The following is a 17,888-nucleotide window of genomic DNA, read 5'->3' as shown; positions in this document are numbered from 1 at the left end:
TCAGGAAAGAGTCAGTTTGAGGTGTTGTGGGAACCTTTGGTCAAAAGTTACTGAGATACAGGACCTGCAGATATTTTAGGCACTAAACGGTTAAAACCAGTAAGAAAAGGAAGGTTGGAGCCAAACAGAGGCCATGGACACTTTGGAAGGGTTGTGGTTTGATCCTACTGTTTGTAAAGCTTTTTATTACAACTGCTAGAACACAAGAGTGCATTTTCCTAGTACTGGAAGTATTGGTAGATGTTTTCATGGTGTTTTAAAACCTTGAAAAGCTTGTGATTTTAAAAAAGATCTTCAAATAGACTGCTGCTGCTAGACTGACAGATTTTAGTGACTGGTGATATCCCTGTGTGCTGATTATAGTGCAGAAAGGTTACAGCCACAGACTCCACTTTCAGATTTTTCTTTTTCTAATTTGTCTTGACTTCAGTCTTTCTCAATGTGGTTTTATATTTGTGACCCAACAGCTGGGTGGTTGGGGCCCGTACCATGTGGACACATCCAATCAGCACCTACTCTCTCATTTGATTCGCAGCCCAGTTTTCTTTCTTCATTGGACTCATAGATAAAGGCGAAAAATATACAGAGAAAAATCAACAAGAAAAATGAACCATAACTTCTTCACACATTTCTATACCATTATATCAAACTTAAAAATATATATATATTTTTTTAGAATGAAATGTTCAGACCTGCATCCTACCACAGATTCAACAAGGTGCTGGAAAATTCCTCTGAGATTTTGCTCCATATTGAGATAATAGCTTCCAATATTTGTTGCTAATTTGTCAGATGAACATCCATGACATCTCCCACATGCTTCATTGGACTGAGATCTGGTGACTGTGGAGGCCATTTGAGTTTCTTGAACATGACAATGTTCAAAAAACCAGCTGGAAATGATCTAAGCTTTATGACCACAGGGTACCTGTCAAAAGAGGGGTACAATGTGGTCATCAAGGTTTCACAATGGGTTCACCTTGGCTGATTGTGACAAACACCCATTTTCACACCTTAGCTCATGTGATTAGTAGAGGATCAATAGGGGATCCATGACCCCCTTGGGGACACTCCCATGTGGTTTAAAATCTGGGACTCTCCACCAATTGCTCTTAGAACTGAAGAAGCTTCTCAGATGAGAGGTGAAACGCCTTCATGGAAACTTAAAGAAGTCCAGACGCTTTTCTTTCAAAGCTCCTTAATCTTTGAGATTAAGTTTCTGGAATAATCAGATGAGCCAGTGTGGCTCCAACAACCATGCAACATTCAAATTCGCTTAAATCACCTTGCTTCTCCATTCACACTTTCAGCAGGTCGTTTCAACCATGTGCACATACATGCCTAAATGAACCGAGTATGCCATGTGACTGACTAGAAACTTGCATTAAAAAGCATTTGAACAAGTGTACCTAATAAAGTGGTAGGTAAACCGTTCTGTGACATATTTGAAAGTGTTTCAGTGTTTTGAAAGCACATATAGTCAAAATTCACATACAGGTGTTTTCCTTTGTGTGGAGTGTAAACCATCTACTTCACAGTAACTTGCACCTTAACCATTCTTGTTAGTTTAATAAACATCTAAGAGCAGCGGACGTGTTGACGTGCTAATGGAGAGAAAGCAGAGAAATGCTCCTACATTCGTTCTTGCTGGTTCACTGTCATGGCTTATTGGGTAGTTTAATGGAACTGAGTCATCATTAATGTTATTAATTACTCGTGCTTTTCGTGTTGTGAAGTCAAAATGTCCGTCACGACAAAGAAGCTTCAACCCTGCTTTAGCTTTTAAATATTTCCCACGATAATATTCAGTGTTCTGTTAGCAAATCAACTGTGTTTAAAGAAACCCATTCAGTGCCTGCAAGCTAAAATGATCCAAGATGCTTACAGAAAACAAGTCAGAGAAAATGTACATTTTTAATTAAAACATGTTCATAATTTAAACTTCAATATTATGTGCATTAATTACATTCAAGTCATTTCAAGTCTAATTTACAACTAAGTCATTAAAGAATCTTATATACACACACAGTGTAATCATTTACAATGTCAAAATTAGGCTGAAATGGTTAAACTGTTAATGTTTGATCACGCTAAAGTCACACGTTGTCCAGGTTTAAATTTGACAGATTTTCTGTCTCCCGAGATGCCAAAGCCTTCATACCTAAAGAAAATTTTAAAAAGATTTGTATTAAAACACTGAATCAAATCAGAATGTAAAGTTAAGTTTTTGTACAATGACACAGTTTTGAAATTTTGTCTCTGTATACCAAAGCCATTTTTATGCACAGTTTTCTATTTTCAGAGGCTCAAAAGTAATTGGACAATTAAATGACAAGCAGTTTCACGACCAGGTGAGGCCTGTTAGCAGATAAACGATCTGGATTGTGATGCCAAGATTTGGGACTTGAATTTGGTAGCTTTTCACTTAATGTCAGGTCCTAAGAGACGTTGATAAAAGTGAAGGAAGCCATCATGAAGTTGACAAACCAAATTAATCATCAACACAACAACGTCTGATAGACCACAGAGGACAGCTAAAGTGGATCATGACAGAATACTTTCCATGGTTAAGAAAAACTACTTCACCACATCTAAATAATACAAAAACCTCTGATCAGGTAGACATATCATATCAAATCCTACAATCGACAGAATCTAAATACAGAGCATTTACAACAAGGCACAAACCTTCCACTCGCGTACAAGAAGATCAGATTAGACTTTGCCAGAAAACATCTAAAAGAACCTGCTCAGTTCTGGGGGAAACCAAGATGATCGTGTGTAACGTGTGAATAATGATCCAATAAAGTATTGAGGAGGAGAGCAGCTCATGATATGAAGCATATAACTTCATCTGTCAAACATGATGGAGGCAGTGTTATGGCATGAGGATGTATGGCTAACAGTGGAACGAGGCCACGGGCGTTTATAGATGTGACTGATGATAGACGCAGTATGATAAATCTATACAGGGTTATACTCTCTGCTCAAATTCAACCAAATGTAAAATCACTGCAAGAGTTTATCAAGGCAGAGAAAAGGGATATTCCTCAATCCGCAGTTAGTTACCTGATCTCAACCCAGTAGCTTTTCAGTTATTTAAATACAAAACTGAATCCAGAGAGACCCACAAACAAGCATCTAAACTTCAGGCAATCAGTGACTGCAATGGATTTTCATTAAAAAAACAAAACAAAACAAAAAAACCAAACACCCTTATATTAAGAAATATTTTAGTTTGTCCAGTTATTTTGAGCCTTTGAAAAGACTGTGGATAAAAATGGCTGTAATGCCTAAACTGTAAATGCAAAGGTTTGGATAAACCCCTTTAAATTAAAATTAAAGCAGAAAGTCTGCATTTCAATCACATCTTGACCATATGATGACAAACTATCTATGGTGGTGTACAGGGAGAAAGCAAAAAAAAAAAAAAGTGTCTAAAAAACATATATCAACTTAATTGTATCATGTTTGACATGATGTACTCTCTCTGTTCATCCACCTGAGAGCTGAGTAGTAAAACAGCAACTACTACGTATGCAGTTTCTCTACTCTCATTTAGTTGTTTCCCAAAATACACAGTACTGCAACTAAGATTTGTTTTTTCACATTGTTTGTTTGTTTGTTTTTTTTAACATTGTGATATTCCAGTTCAAACACTGATCCATAGTCCTCCATTGACGCTACCTGTCAGGCACCAGTTTTTCATATGTTTTTAATTTCCTCCTGTTGATGACACTTTAAGTAGCTTATGATGTCCTTGATAAATTGAGCATACTAAAGTCAATATTAAACAAATAACTGTTATAAAATCCTGTTATTTTGAATTCATGCACAGCGGAAATCAACACCAATATCATTTGTACTGCTCACTTACAGTTTTGTGTATCTCTTCCAGTCGGCTTGGCTAAGGGAGGGTTTGGTCACGGCCAAGGCAGCGTTCACATGTGCCAGGCGCAGCAGCAGGCCTGGCTGTTTGGCAGCTGGATGCACATAAGCACACTCTTCCTACACAATCAATCACAAAGTAATTATATACATAATAGCTCATATAGGAAGACCTGGTTCTACAGGATGGAAAAGACTAGTGAAGCTAACTACAATGAAAAAAGTCCTAATCAGAATAACAGAATCAGAATTAATTGCAGTCACTCACATTGGCTTTCCTGTAGTTGCTCTTGATGTTATTAATCTCTTGTTGTAGTCGCTCCAGTTGCTCTCGGCCAAGCTCTTCATATCCCCTCTGGAGCGAGGGCATGTACGCAGGATTGACTGAGCTAGCGTGGTCACAAACTGATCCTCCAGTAAAGTCAGTGTTCATGGAACTGGGTCCAGAGATGCACTGGGAGTTCTGTTTAAGCAGGAGGATCGGAGGAAGAAAAACACACACAAAAATTATGAGTGATAACATTTTTTTTAATCCTATACTTAGTACTATACTTGTACTATGTGGTAGTAGTGCTCACTGGTTTTGAATTCTCCAACTCAGACTCATAAGAACTTCCAAAGTACAGTCTCCAGACATTGCCGTGGTGGTGTTTGTTTTCTGCATGAAGCTCACTGGGCTCCACAACCACCATGGACTGGTCCAGCCCCATGCCTGACTCTCCCTCTCCCGCCGAGTCGTCTGACCCACTGCCCTGGTTGTTCGGAAAGATCATGGAGGAAAGGCTCATGTCGCTTTCTGAGCCAGAGGTCAGCTCCTGATTGCCACATAGGAAGAGAGGGTTTAGACGTTCATATATATGGATTCACGAGGATTTGTAGTGTCCAACATGGGTCTTAACAGTGACACTACAGCTCAGTTTGAAATTAGTTTAAGCCTACTGTGCCTCAGGTAAGTTATTCCATCACATTTCTTGTCACCAAGGTTGGAGATAATTTAAATTAAGCTGAAAACTGATAATGGATTCAGAACTGGAGCAACTCACATGCTGAGACACATACAAAATACATCATTTAATTTGCCTTGAGGGGCTAAAAAAAAAAAAATACTTGGCTGCTACAAAATGAACTATAAATAATGGACTGACCAACAGTTCCCTGACTTCCTGTTTTATTAACCTAAGGTAATACATAATAACACAGTCATCAGACAATACTTTAAGTACAATAGACTTACATGTGGTGCGCTGGTGCCTATGCTGTTGTGGACAGCCTCCAGCTGTGCATTGTAGAGTAAGGCTTTCAGATCTGCCCCGGTAAACTGCGCTGTCGCTGCTGCCAGCTGCTCCAGGTCAACATCGGGAGCCAGGGGGACGCCTGCAGTCAGAGCTTTCAGGATCTCCACACGAGCCTCCTGCAAATGTGACACAATAGCTGGATTTAAAACCCAAGAATCTTTCATGTAACATGACTCAACATTACTTTTTGTCTTTTAAGGACTGCTGCACATATAATGAGTTTCGAAGTGAAGTGATGTTAATTAATAATTATTAATATTCTTTTAAACCAACAAACCAGGTCAGGGGGAGGGCAGTAAAGGGATTTGTCCAGCCGTCCAGGTCTCAGCAGCGCCGGGTCAATCAAATCTGGTCGGCTGGTGGCTGCAAGCACGTACACACCTATGAAGACAAACACGAAGACTTCAAATGTATTTCATTTAAATTGAATTGAATTAAAGATCCCTCCAAGTATGTTTCGAGACAGATTAAAATGCTCATAATTCTTCCACAAAAAGGTTTAATTACATCTCTATAACCTTTCATAGCCAACTATATTGCTCAAATGTACTGGCCCCAGGTTTAGAGTGTATTTATATTAGTCATAAGTATCACACTGAAGCATGTTTGATATATTGTAACCACTCCATAACATGCTTGGTCATGATTTAGTGAACCTTCACTTGAAGAGGCAGTAGTTGAGCTCAAGCACAGTACACACGTAATGTGCCCAAGCATAGAACTTCAGTGTTTTTTTCAATGAGAAGCTCATCTGAAGTAACTAATTGAGCAATCTATAAGGCATTCAAGAGGAATGATTACTGCTCTGAAAACAGCATAGTTCAAACCCCAAAATGCATAAAATCATCACTGTACTTTGGAAAAGTGTTTTTCAAAAGCATGTGAGTGCAAGAGTGAAGAGCACTCGGGTCTACACAGTTAAGTGCAGTGTGAGTGGAAGCCAGCCAGAGGAGGCAGGACAATTGTGCAAGGGTATGGTACAAGGTAACCCTGCCAAGTGTAGATTCAGCCTTATTTTATAAATGTATTGACTAAACAGTGGTCATAATCACGTTTAATTTAAAAAAAAAATAAAATCATCCATTATATGTATATTGTTTTTCCCCATCAATCCCAAAATTATTAATGTTAAATTATTAAAGTCATGCTTACATGCTCTGTCATCACCCAAAGGTCCATTTGAGCCAGGAGGGAAAAAAACACTGAATGGACTTCATGAGACTTAACCCCCACTAAACTTTACATGGCTTTAAACACTTCTGATCTCACCCCAACAGAGTCAGTCAGGAGTTAAAGCAGATTACTACAAAGCACTCGTGACGATACTGTGTGTATAGTTTAAAGATGTATGACGTTACCCTGCAGTCCCTCCACTCCATCCAGCTGGGTGAGGAGCTGGTTGACCACACGGTCGGTTACGCCTGTGCTGTCGTGGCCCCTCCTGGGGGCCAGAGCGTCAAACTCGTCAAAGAACAGGATGCAGGGCTTGGCGGCTTGTGCCCTAAAAGAGGCAGAAGAGGAAGCGATCGAAGGAAATAAAAAGAAAACACTTCATTTATGTGAAACGTCAATACTTTAGCATTACTTCAAATGTTTTATGTTAATAATTATAACTTGCAACAATAAGTAATAACACAGCAACAGCGATGGCAGGCGGAGTTTAAAAGTTCACTAACCTCTGGAAGACATCACGGACTCCCTTCTCACTGGCTCCAATGTACTTACTCAGAAGTTCAGGTCCCTGGAGGGAGAGTTAAAAAAATCTCTTGTTGCTGTAGAAACTTTGCTCTCATACAGAAGGGCACAGTCTTATTTTAATGACGAAGCTGAAGCAGAGCCTACCTTGATGCTGATAAAGTTCATACCGCTGTCTTTGGAGACAGCTCTGGCCAGCAGCGTTTTTCCTGTACCAGGAGCGCCATACAGCAGAGCTCCTGAGCGATGGCGGATAGGAAGATTGGCGAAAAGGACCGGATACTGCAACACACCAACGACCCACAGTTAGTGACTGTGCAATAACTTATGCTGAATTCTAACCTTGTCTGCTGATATAAGGGAGACCTCCCTTCATTTTAAAGAAGTAGTGTTAAAAAAGAAGCAGCTCAAACACTAATAGCCATTTTTTTTTCCTAAAACCACCATGATGACTTGATGAGAACACGGCACACAGCAGAGCAGAGCAGTCTGGGGGCTCGCAGGATCAAAGATTACATGATAAAAATAGATCAAAGAAACCCACCGCTCCAAAAACACCCTCATTATGTTCTGAAACTGGAGGCGTCATTGTCAGTCATATTTGAGGTAAATATATCTAAATAATTGTCAGAAAAAAAGGTCAACTGGGGGACCTTTAGATGATGCAATTATACTGCAACTCAAAGACTGGGCTGTAAGCAAGTGATCTGAAGAATCCTAAGGTAAATTAAATGAGGAACATTTTCATTAGTTATAAGACCTTTTACTGGATTTTCTCTACTACTATAAGACTCTCATGCAACACCCAAGCTGAATAAACAGATAAACTATCCTTGCAGTTTTCCACCTTTCCAGAAAGAAAGACGCTTTATCGGTTTGAATAAAAGAGGTTTTAATATATTAGTGGACTAGACAATTGCATGTACAAATGTTTTTCCAACTGATAATTTGGAAGTCTTATTACTTTGCTTGTAGTTTTTGTTTGTTTGTTTCTAAATCAATTCAAATATTTTATTTTCATTTTGTCTGTACTCAGCCCCCGATTCCCACTCATGCTGATGCTTTCCAAAGCTCATCTGTACAACAATCAATAGTAATTATGGTGTTTAAAATAACTAGATAGTCACTCATTATACCACACTGCTACTAAAACACATTTTGAAAACAGCAACAGCCATCTGACCTTAGCAGGGAGCAGTATGGTGTCCATAAGCTGCTGTCGCACTTCTTTTAGCCCTCCTACCCTGTCCAACCCAAATCCACTGGGGGTGTGGAGGTCTACACCCCACAAAGAGGGGGGTGTGAACCCTTTGAGAGCCTGCGCAAAGTCCCTCCAGGAGAGACACACACCTGCAAAATACAGGGCACAATGAATACATCTGCACAATAAATCTACATTAGCATCAGTGGTCACATGATGCAGGAAGAATCTGAAGAACTGAAAGTGATCTATTGGGAATTTCATCAGTCTTTGATACCTTGTTCACTGTGTCCTCTTTGCATAGCGTTAGCATGAACAGCCCGCTCTAACAGCAGTACTAGATCTTGAGGTGTGTATCCCTCTGTCTCCTTAGCAACAGCCCCCATATCAAGACTCTGTAGCGTCTCAACAGACAGGCAGGACTTCCTCAGGATCAGATGGCGCAGGATCTCAACCCTCTGGGCCTGCAAACAATAACATGATCGGTGTTTTGTTTTTTTTCTACTTTGTGTGTGTGTACTTGTGCTTGTGTGTGTACATATGGATGTGGATGAGTGCCGACCTGATCAGGTGGTGGGATGTTTACAAATCCCTGGATGAAGTGGGAACCGTGTACCTCCGTCAGAGAGGGATGGAGGGAGTGTTCACTCTGGCTGGTAATGATCAGACACACCAGGCTAGAGTGAAGCATCACCTCATCCACCACATCCTGCAGGCCTGCAGCCACAGTGAGACAACATTACTCATCAAAGCAGGAAATGATTATCGATCCTGTCTGTCAAAAGACATTCCCACAGGTAAGAAAATATTTTACTTTGAGCAATGTGCTGCTGAAGCAGTGCCTCCGGGCCGTGTTCATGTTCAGGTGAGGCTGGTGCCCGCGTCAAATGATCCAGGTCATCAAGTAGAACAACAGAGGGCTGCCTCCACTCTGCCTGTTCAAAAATGTCCATCAGATTCTGTCTCACAGTTTCTACCCTTTTGCCTAAAAAGAAAACAATTTTTTTATATTAAGTTCAATTTTATCTTTCTTTTCCATTCAGACAGCAAATATTCATGAAGTCTTTCTTGACCTTGTAGCTTTTTGCAGTCTACCACTTCAACGTGTGCATCCAGCTCTTCTCTAGCTTTCCTGCAGAAGGCTTGGGATAGAGTGCTCTTCCCACTCCCCTGCAGAGAGAAGTCACAGCACAACATGTTGCAGACTTAACAAAACAATACTGGTTAATAAGTGTTCTCCAGTGAGCTTAAGCTGCCATAAAAACCAAACAAACATCAACGCTATTAAATATCAATTTATCTTATGTTAATTAATTATACTGACAGCCGTTGTGTTAGCAATAGTAGTTAACTTAAATGTTAAGTAAAGAGATACCTTGGCACCAGTGATGAGAAGAGCTCCACCTTGAAGTCCCCGACCAGTGGCACACAGCTCTCTCGAGAGGGGACTACCCAGAAGGCTATGGGAGATAAACTCAAACCCAGTTCTACAAAGCTCATCCATCCCACTGGGAAAAAAAACAAACAAACATGAGTGAGACTGATGGAGAAAGAATCGCCTGCTTAAATCATGCATTTGTACTGAATTAGCAAAAGACGTACCCAAGAATACTAAGAGAGGGAAGTTCTGGGTGGGGTGTTTCAGCTCCAGGCTTCACAGCTGGGGTGGTTACTGGCTCTCTGTCTACCTGAAGATGAGAAAAAGACATAACTGTGAACAACTTCAAAGACTTTTTTTTTCTCTTAAAAACGTGTTGAATTTTTTAATAAAAACTGCATGAAGCAATCGGTTTACATATAAACTGTTTAAAGACACAGATATATAATTCTCCATTTGCATGGTGATACCTGTATGTCTTTCTTCTGGATAACTGTGGGTGCTAGAAGAAACAGCTGATCTGAAGCTTCAGTCTGTGGTTCTGGTTTCAGCACAGTTAAAGCAAACTCTAGCTTTGCTATGGAAAAGAATAAAAAGTGAAGGGACATTATTTTTTAAAAAAAAGCTAATTTAAGATATTTATTATTACCCCTTTTTTTAACCTTACATAGCCATATGCAAATCTGTCTGTACATGATTTATAAATACACTTCTTTGGCTTGTAACGGAAGTGCAGGAATGAATCACCATCAGTTCCATGTAGGAGGATGGTGCCAGACCGTGCTGTCAGACAGGCTAAAGGTTCGTGACTCTGTGTGTGCAGCCAACCAAGGAAAGCTGTCTGGATCTCCTCATCATCCTCCTCAGGCTGAAGAGAAAAATGTCAAAAAAAATCAGATGGACAGAAAGGAAAGAAGCTGAACAGATTTTCTGCAATTCTGATCAAATTATATGTCCTTGTACTTCATTTACATCCGACACTGTAACGCAGATGTACATTCCAGCACTCACCAGTGGATTTAGGGGTTGTAGGCAAATAGTAGAAGCTACTTTGATAGCTGATTTCACTGACTTAATTCTTACTGTTGAATGGGCAGGGATATTCAGCCTGCTGGCCAGAGGCTCTGGAATCTAAAAAATGAAAGATACAAAAATTTTAACCAAAACAGAAAGAACTAGGGCACTGCGGTATAGCTAAAATACTGTTTATAAACTATATATTCTCCTCTTCAGACACCATACTCACCCATACTCTTCCACTGTGAATCTCTCCCTTGCTTCTTTCCTTGCATCCAAACAGCTCGGTACAATGGCACACTGCCCTAACCACCATGGCCTCCTCTTCCTTCACCTCCTCTCCTTCAGGTGTAGCAGTCTCCTTAGTAACTCTTGGCTTCTTCTTTTTCTCCATTGCCTGCTTGGTTCTGTCCCTCATTTCTTTGGGGGATGGGACTTTGGAGAGAAGGCCATATGTAATTGAGGAGTGACCTTCACTCAGCCTGGCATTGAAACTGTGGCTCCAAGGAAAGATGTGAATAGCATTAGTTGCAACGTGGCTTATAGTGCTGAGAGAGTGGGGAGGTGAACCGCACACTCTGTACAGAGAGTCCGTAAGGAGAGCGGGGATTTCAGGTAAAGGCGGTTGTTCCTTAACTGGGTCATAAGCGCCCTTTATCATGTGATGAAAAAGGCTTTTCAGGTCTGCTATGCCACCCCACTGGTGGCTGTTAGAGGTGGAGGAGGTACTTTCTGATGATGGTCCTGAAGGGGAGGAGAAATCCATGTTTGGCTGTCTGTGAAAACTTTCTGAGTTTGGGTTGGCTTTTAGTTGAGAATGTGTGTGGGTGCCAGTTTCTGCGCGGATCTTCGGGGACACAACAAGTTCTGTGAACTGCTCCAGGCGACCGTAGGGCACACGTGGAGAAAGTGAAGCTGTGCAGAATTTAAAAAAAATTAAACTGTATTATATAAGTCAAACATTTAAAAATGAAGTTGAGCAGGCAAACCATTATAACTGCAATATTTCTGTGTAACATGTTATTTGATAAACAACATATAACAGAATAATTGTATCAAAACTGACCTATTCGGATAAAGATTACCGTGTGGTTGTCCACCCACACAGGAAACACGGCATCTTGGAAAACTACTCTGATCTGATCCAGTAGTTGCAGCTCCAGTGCAGAACTGTGGAGCTCCTGGCGATGTCAGTCACACAAAAGTGATATATTAATACTTCTTAAGAGTGCTTTAAAAAGGAGAAGTCACCTTGTAGTTATTAGAGTGTGTAAAATAGTGCAAATTGTATGAAGACAAGTTTCACACACTGTATGTAACTAAATTACCCACCAGGATTTCCCAGTCATCAGCTGATACAGGCTCCACAAACACCCGATCCAATGATGAGACCTGATGACATGGCCTTAAGAAGCCCTGAGGGAAAACAAGCCAGTAAACCAAACAACTAGTAAGTCCAAAATTAGCTTCTTCTGTAAATACAGCGAAGAACAGATTCCTCACGGAGGGACTCTACCTGCTCTCCATCTGTCAGGCCCTGCTTCTCTCCTAGCTGCCGACACAGCTCCACTTTGTGGCTGTCCAGGCTAGAGCTGGCTCTGTTTTGAGTCCAGGTGAGGAACACTGGAGGCCCATGACCACAGGACAACTCCAGAGGCTGGTTCTGAAAAAGACCGTAAATGGGTTGACTGTGAATGCCACTGTATACAAAAGTATTCTAAAGTCATTGCCAAGTTGCATCCCATGCAACTTGGCAATGACCCCAAATTAGAGCAGCAAATCTACAACAGAGTGGCTGTAAAGGAAAGGAATCAGTGTGTTGCAATGGCCCAGTCAAAGTCCAGACCTCAGCCTGATTGAAATGCAGGGTCTAAAGAGAGCTGTGCATAAAAAAATTCATGCAAACACTGTGAAGTAGAGTGGGACAAAGTTTCTCCACAACACTGCGAGACACTAATAAAGACATAAATAAAATGGTTACTTCAATTTAGTGCTGCTAAAGGTGGTTGTACCAACTTTACTGAATCAAGGGGTGTACTTTGTTTTTCACATGACTGCATGTTTGCTGAAGCACCTTTTGTTTACCCAGACTATACCATGACCATCATCCTTGCTTGCAACCATGCTTGAGAAAACAAATCCTCCTCACTCAATCCATTTTACACAGTTTAGACTAATAATGACAGGGTTAACCCAGTTCTGAATCCTTTGTAATTAAAGGTCAAACTCAAGGAGAGAAAGCCACGAAACAGGAATTCCTGTCAGCCAAAAAAGTGCAAATATAAACAGAAAGCTCTCATCAGAAAACCACTGTTCATTCATAACAGCGAACAGGACACAAGCTAGAAAAGTCATTTAAAAAATACCCTTAGACCCCGGATTCATTTCTAACACAGTCCTTTGCCTCCACCAAGTGAAACCGTAAAGGAACTGCTACGAAAACAGCTCCACCGAGAAGGAAACAAATACTGAAATACCAATTGCTAACTACCCTCTCTCTCCATATGCTGAAGTATTGTGTTTGACTCAGCTCCTCTTCTATCTATATTCAGAGCATGTTTCCAGCCGGGCCGAAGTGGAGTGAATGGAGTCATGAAAAACTGATCTTTCAAATTCATTTGGTCTAAAGAGCAGCCTGACGCGAGGCTGAAGTCACATTTTATTTTGTAATGTGAATAACTGTCAAAGGGTCTCGAAAATTAATTTACAGCAGCATTAATTTTGTTAAAAAATAAAAGAATAGAACAACACACAGAACGGGCCAACATTTTAGCTAAAAATGGTTTAAGTCAACAAAGCTTCTACTAATTTTACCTAAACGATAGTGCTAGGTGGTTAGCTAGGCTATCTTACCTCGTTCAGGGAAAGCTGTGATATTAGCTTCAAGGGAAGGTGTAAAAAGCAGTTTTTTGCGTTGTTAAAAGTGACCGTTACGGGTTGAATGCCCTGATTGCTAAACATGATTTTCACATAGTTTTCTATTTCGCGTTCAACGCGTCAAGCAAGCTGCACCGCTAACATCAAGTGTGTGACAAACTCATAGTCGATCGATGTGCTCTGTGTGGGCCAGGCCAGACCAGAGTAGCCGATATTCGGTTGAACGCATTTCAGAATAAGACATCCAACGACGCCATGCTTTGAATGAATCCTATTCAACATGAAAATGAACCTTTATTTTGAAATGCATCAAGTGAAAAGTTCATTTCCACAAACATGGCGGCTCCCGTCAACAACAGCTCTGGCTGTTGGAGAGTCCCGGAGGTTTACAAACATCACGAACAGCGGAGAGTGTGCATTTCTCGACCAAAATATAGGGAAGGAAGAAAAGCCAAAGCAGTTAAGGTAAGAAGACGCTTCTGTTTAGAAATATTTGACCAAAAGAGCGTATCTTAAGGTGTGAGACACCCCCTGCTACGTGGGAACGCCACTTACAGTGTTGTTAAAAAACATCTGCTCCCGGATTTTATGGACTCCAGTGAACCACAGTGAGAGCCTTGACCACATCTAGATGATAAATATAACCACTATTCGCAGTTTTCACATGAGCATTTTTCCATCAGTGTACCGCAGTCAAGTGTTGCATTATTTGCAGGTTTACACCATAAATTTAGAGAGTCGTTACCTGATGGTCCAAGGAGTCCCAGCGATTGGGGTTATGACTGAGTTGATTCAGCTGTGTGCCCTTTATGGAGCTGTGGAGGAGTACAGGCCCCTGGACGAGTATCCTGCCGAGGAGTTCACAGAGGTCTACCTCGTAAAGTTCCAAAAACTCACAAGTGCCAGGTACAAGATGTAACTTAGACTGTTCATTATGCCTAACTTGCAAAGTCTGAAGGACCTTCTGAATAATTTGGTTTTGTTTCAGAGCAGCAAAGCGACGCATGGATGAGAAAAGTTTCTATGGTGGTGTGCTGCATGTGTGCTACGTCCCCGAATACGAGACTGTGGAAGACACCAGGCTCAAGCTGCAGGACCGGAGGAGCTATGTCATCCGGGCTGCTCAGAAGAGAGGTATAATTTTATATCTATAGGTTATATTTTGCCTCACAAAAACGACCACTCCAATGAGAAACATCTTAGTTCCTCATTAGTCCAAGCAAACAATTTCCACCATTTCCCTTTTGCACTTTTATTTTAATTTGACTCGGATCTTTTTGAATGATGGGGATTTCTAAACTTTTTTTTCTGTCTCATTTTATTATTGCAAAGTGAGAGAAAGGGAACAGAAAGAGGACACACAAGAGGAGCCTTCTTCATCAGAAACAACTACCATGTCAGATGACAACATCCTCACACACAAACAGACCTCTGGAAATGACAATACAAGGGAGACTTCAAACGTCAGCCACTATTTAGGCTTTCCTCCACTGCCATTACCTCCCCAAAAACATCATTACCATAGGCCTAAAAGTCAACATTTACCGACAGAGGATAAAATGGGGACTTTACACAATACCTGTGCTGGCACATTCGAGCAGCGAGAAGGGAGTTCAAGGAGCAAACAGACCTTATTGAGCAGACAGGCAGCACATCAGGCTGCGGCAGTCAGATTTCTTCCTCGGACCACACACTTGGAGAAACGGAAACGCAAAATGGAAGAGGCTGAGGAGCCCTCCAGTACTGTTTCTGGGCAGAATGAGCCTTTGATTGGACCAAAACTACCAGAACCATCCAAACTGGACATGGAGGATGAGTCACTGAACACAACTGTCAGCCTGATCAGGAACACAATGAAGCAGGTACATGTGATTATATTGTTTTGGTTGTAGTTAAGGACAAAATAATATTTTCACTATGATCTAAATCAGTTAAACCAGTTTCATCGTCTCTCCTAGGTGACATCGAGTCCAGACATCAAACCAGTGGAGAAGAAGGTCAAACCACGCCGTCGGATTTGATAGAGCAGGACTTTTTATTTATTTATTTTTTATTAAAAAATTTTGCATCACAGGACCATCTGCCATTGAGGTTAATATTAAAGATGTTTAGGCTGGGTATGGAGTTATGTGATTTGTTTATTGTTCCATTTGTTCCTGAAATACGCGTCCCTCAAACATCTCGATTCTCTGAAAAAATAAGAAAAGCAGACTGTAAGATTGAGAATTTTTGATGGGGAAATTTAAAGAGCTTAGAAGCTTCTCATTACAGATTACCCTGAAGTCAGGAAGGCAGGTTCCAAAAGCTTCCAGCAATAGGTTTTCATCTTTCACAGCCTTTTCAAAATCTTCAAAAGACAATTTGCCATCATGGTCATAGTCCTGTGGGAGGAAGCACCGTTGGCAGAGCTGGTAAACTATTTACAGACCTAAGAATTTTTTAAATAGTGTTTTGGGTTTGTTTTTTGTTTTTAAATCATGTGTAAACAGTTATATCTGTGCAGCAAACAGCTCACCATCTTCTTCAGTATGATCTCCACCAGGTCTTTGATTCCTTCGTCAGGGTCCTCCTCATTGGGTTGTCTGATGAGCCTGCCCTTCAGCATATGAAGCATCTCCTCTCTAGAGATGGCGTTGTCACCATTCAGGTCGTACACAGTGAAGCAGTCTGAGCCATGCCAAACACAGGGATTTTTTTAGGTAGATAAAGCTACATGTGTGAAGGTGTGAGAGTGAGCTTAAGCAAAAAAAAGTAAGATTGAGAAGTTACATTTTATTTTTTCATCCAAGGTCCCCCGAAGAAAGACAGACAGTCCGTCGATCCACTCTTTCATGCTGACAACGCTGTCGTTGTCTTTGTCAAAGGTCCTGAAGACTGAATGACAGCCAGTTACACTCACAACATGTCTTGGATTTAATTATAGATTTCAATTGTTCGTACTGAAGAAATTGCTCATTCCCAACTCTGTACTCCTGGACAAGCGTACTGAAGGATTTAATTTAATCATTCTGAAAGAGGTGGTGCAAGTGAGAATTCTGGGTTGTGCCAAATTGGAGAGTACTTACAGGGTGATAGTGATGATTTGGAGATTTTGCTTACTTCACCATTTTATTGACATTTTACTATTTCAAAAAACAATCTTGGCTCTGTTTGAATTTTATGGCACCAACATATCTCAAGACAGCTGAGAGGGCAACAGTAGGGTGCAAAACTAAGTGGTACTAAAAAAAAAAAAAACGATGGAGGAAGATTTTGCAACTTTAGGTTAATTGGCAGAAGGTCACTGACATGAATGGATTTTTTTTTTTTTTAAAGCATCTTGGAGAAGCAGAGTTCCTCAAAAGTAAAGATGGGCCAAGGTTTGCCAATCTGCAAAAAACTGCATCTACAGTTTATGCAAATTCAAAATGATCAAATTTACATTTTACAGAGCGTCCCACCTTTTTTTTTTTTTTTTGGAAATGGGTTTATAAATAATATAATTATAAATAACCGTAAACTGAATACCTCTACCCGTCATCCTGTCATCAGTCAGTCCAAAGATGCTGTGGAGTGTGCTTATGAACTTCCCTCGGTCCAGACCGTGCACAGCTCTGCCAGAGTTGTTCTGCTCCGCCATAAGCACGTTAAACTCTCGGATAAGGCACTCAACCTCTTTTTTACTGACTATAAACAGAAACATAAAACAATGGCGTACACTTCATCTGCTCTAACAATACTTAGACGGCAGTGTGTATTTTCATACCTGCTAAGTAAAACAATGAACCGTAAAGCTTAGCATGGACTGCACTAAACTACCGCTATGACAAAGCTGGCTTAGTTTATCCCGGGTTTATTGATTTGAGAAGTTTAACTGTCATACTCACAGTGCTCCACTTGTTTCGAAATGTTTTCAGCGAGCGTCTGTGTCGTCCTTTTGTTCATAGCAGATATTTTTGACATTTTCGATGGGGCCAAACTCAGCTACAGTCCACTCACAGCGAAGTTGATGTACTGTCGCCATGGCTACCGCGAAACGTTCAGGGTCGCGTGTGTTTAAGAACCTCGACGGTTCACTACAGGTGGAAACACCGTAACTACACATCATTTTCTACTTGAATTTTTAGTGCAGTAACACAAACGAAAATATGTCCCAACACTGACTGTCCTGTATCTGTTCCACTAGAATGACAATGAACCGCTGGCTGACCAAAAACCCTTTCTTTAGGGCTATTTATTGTCCTTCAGGTCAACACGTTCATTTATATACTGAACAGGTACACATGAAACATGTTAAAATAGTTTTTTAACCCATCATCAGACCAAAATCACACATCAGAAAGAGGGCGGCTATATACTGTTTATGTTTATTATACAGTTTTGGGGAAAGAAATGTTTACTTTTAGTCACTTCAGGAACCTAATTAAAGCTTTGCTAAAATTTATATTTACCATCTAAGGTATCTTGGTGTTTGAGAAAAAGAAAAGAAAATGTGGGTGTTATGGAAGAATAGTGCAATAGTAATAGTCAGATTCATCAAAGCTACTAGTCCAAATAT

The 17,888-nt window shown here is 40.6% G+C and overlaps 3 protein-coding genes across 4 annotated transcripts; 1 reads left to right on the top strand and 2 right to left on the bottom strand.

The window, feature by feature from the left end:
• Positions 1–1,895: 1,895 nt before the first annotated feature.
• Positions 1,896–14,033, bottom strand: pex1 (peroxisomal biogenesis factor 1). 2 transcript variants are annotated; one of them, XM_019350793.2, is made up of 24 exons: positions 13,907–14,033; positions 11,991–12,137; positions 11,807–11,890; positions 11,541–11,655; positions 10,704–11,389; positions 10,469–10,588; positions 10,205–10,325; positions 9,928–10,034; positions 9,682–9,767; positions 9,455–9,587; positions 9,153–9,249; positions 8,894–9,064; positions 8,642–8,796; positions 8,357–8,543; positions 8,062–8,228; positions 7,026–7,160; positions 6,860–6,924; positions 6,542–6,684; positions 5,461–5,564; positions 5,123–5,299; positions 4,467–4,703; positions 4,157–4,351; positions 3,878–4,008; positions 1,896–2,161 (listed from the first exon to the last, which is right to left on the bottom strand). In XM_019350793.2, the coding sequence occupies exons 1-24, from the start codon at positions 13,976–13,978 to the stop codon at positions 2,086–2,088; spliced, it is 3,711 nt and encodes a 1,236-aa protein (XP_019206338.1). In that variant the 5' UTR covers positions 13,979–14,033; the 3' UTR covers positions 1,896–2,085. The 2 variants fall into 2 exon arrangements, with proteins under 2 accessions (XP_019206338.1, XP_005478692.1); XM_005478635.4 differs by lacking the exon at positions 13,907–14,033 and adding an exon at positions 13,328–13,567.
• rbm48 (RNA binding motif protein 48) lies at positions 13,662–15,475 on the top strand. The gene is made up of 5 exons (XM_005478636.4): positions 13,662–13,816; positions 14,067–14,257; positions 14,340–14,485; positions 14,684–15,213; positions 15,310–15,475. Exons 1-5 carry the CDS (start codon positions 13,688–13,690, stop codon positions 15,370–15,372), a joined length of 1,059 nt encoding a protein of 352 aa, XP_005478693.1. The 5' UTR covers positions 13,662–13,687; the 3' UTR covers positions 15,373–15,475.
• clxn (calaxin) lies at positions 15,366–17,377 on the bottom strand. Its single transcript, XM_003444043.5, has 6 exons — positions 17,218–17,377; positions 16,859–17,017; positions 16,121–16,225; positions 15,867–16,018; positions 15,628–15,732; positions 15,366–15,540 (listed from the first exon to the last, which is right to left on the bottom strand). The coding sequence occupies exons 1-6, from the start codon at positions 17,291–17,293 to the stop codon at positions 15,490–15,492; spliced, it is 648 nt and encodes a 215-aa protein (XP_003444091.1). The 5' UTR covers positions 17,294–17,377; the 3' UTR covers positions 15,366–15,489.
• Between the last annotated feature and the right edge of the window lie 511 nt (positions 17,378–17,888).

Source organism: Oreochromis niloticus, linkage group LG22 (assembly GCF_001858045.2).
Source record: "Oreochromis niloticus isolate F11D_XX linkage group LG22, O_niloticus_UMD_NMBU, whole genome shotgun sequence".
Taxonomy (NCBI): Eukaryota; Metazoa; Chordata; class Actinopteri; order Cichliformes; family Cichlidae; genus Oreochromis; species Oreochromis niloticus.
Note: the sequence above shows the minus strand (reverse complement) of the source record. Positions and strands in the feature narration are given on the sequence as shown.

Excerpts from the sequence above, each read along its gene's own strand:
- pex1 (XM_005478635.4), bottom strand. The coding sequence starts at position 13,435 with ATGTTTAGCAATCAGGGCATTCAACCCGTAACGGTCACTTTTAACAAC. Across the intron at positions 9,250-9,454 it reads TTCTCATCACTGGTGCCAAG|GGGAGTGGGAAGAGCACTCT; the intron begins GTATCTCTTTAC and ends TTCTCTCTGCAG. Across the intron at positions 4,009-4,156 it reads GCAACTACAGGAAAGCCAAT|GAAGAGTGTGCTTATGTGCA; the intron begins GTGAGTGACTGC and ends TTGATTGTGTAG.
- rbm48 (XM_005478636.4), top strand. The coding sequence starts at position 13,688 with ATGGCGGCTCCCGTCAACAACAGCTCTGGCTGTTGGAGAGTCCCGGAG. Across the intron at positions 13,817-14,066 it reads GAAAAGCCAAAGCAGTTAAG|GTTTACACCATAAATTTAGA; the intron begins GTAAGAAGACGC and ends CATTATTTGCAG. Across the intron at positions 14,258-14,339 it reads CAAAAACTCACAAGTGCCAG|AGCAGCAAAGCGACGCATGG; the intron begins GTACAAGATGTA and ends GTTTTGTTTCAG.
- clxn (XM_003444043.5), bottom strand. The coding sequence starts at position 17,293 with ATGTCAAAAATATCTGCTATGAACAAAAGGACGACACAGACGCTCGCT. Across the intron at positions 16,019-16,120 it reads CTTGGATGAAAAAATAAAAT|ACTGCTTCACTGTGTACGAC; the intron begins GTAACTTCTCAA and ends GGCATGGCTCAG. Across the intron at positions 15,733-15,866 it reads AGATCATACTGAAGAAGATG|GACTATGACCATGATGGCAA; the intron begins GTGAGCTGTTTG and ends TTCCTCCCACAG.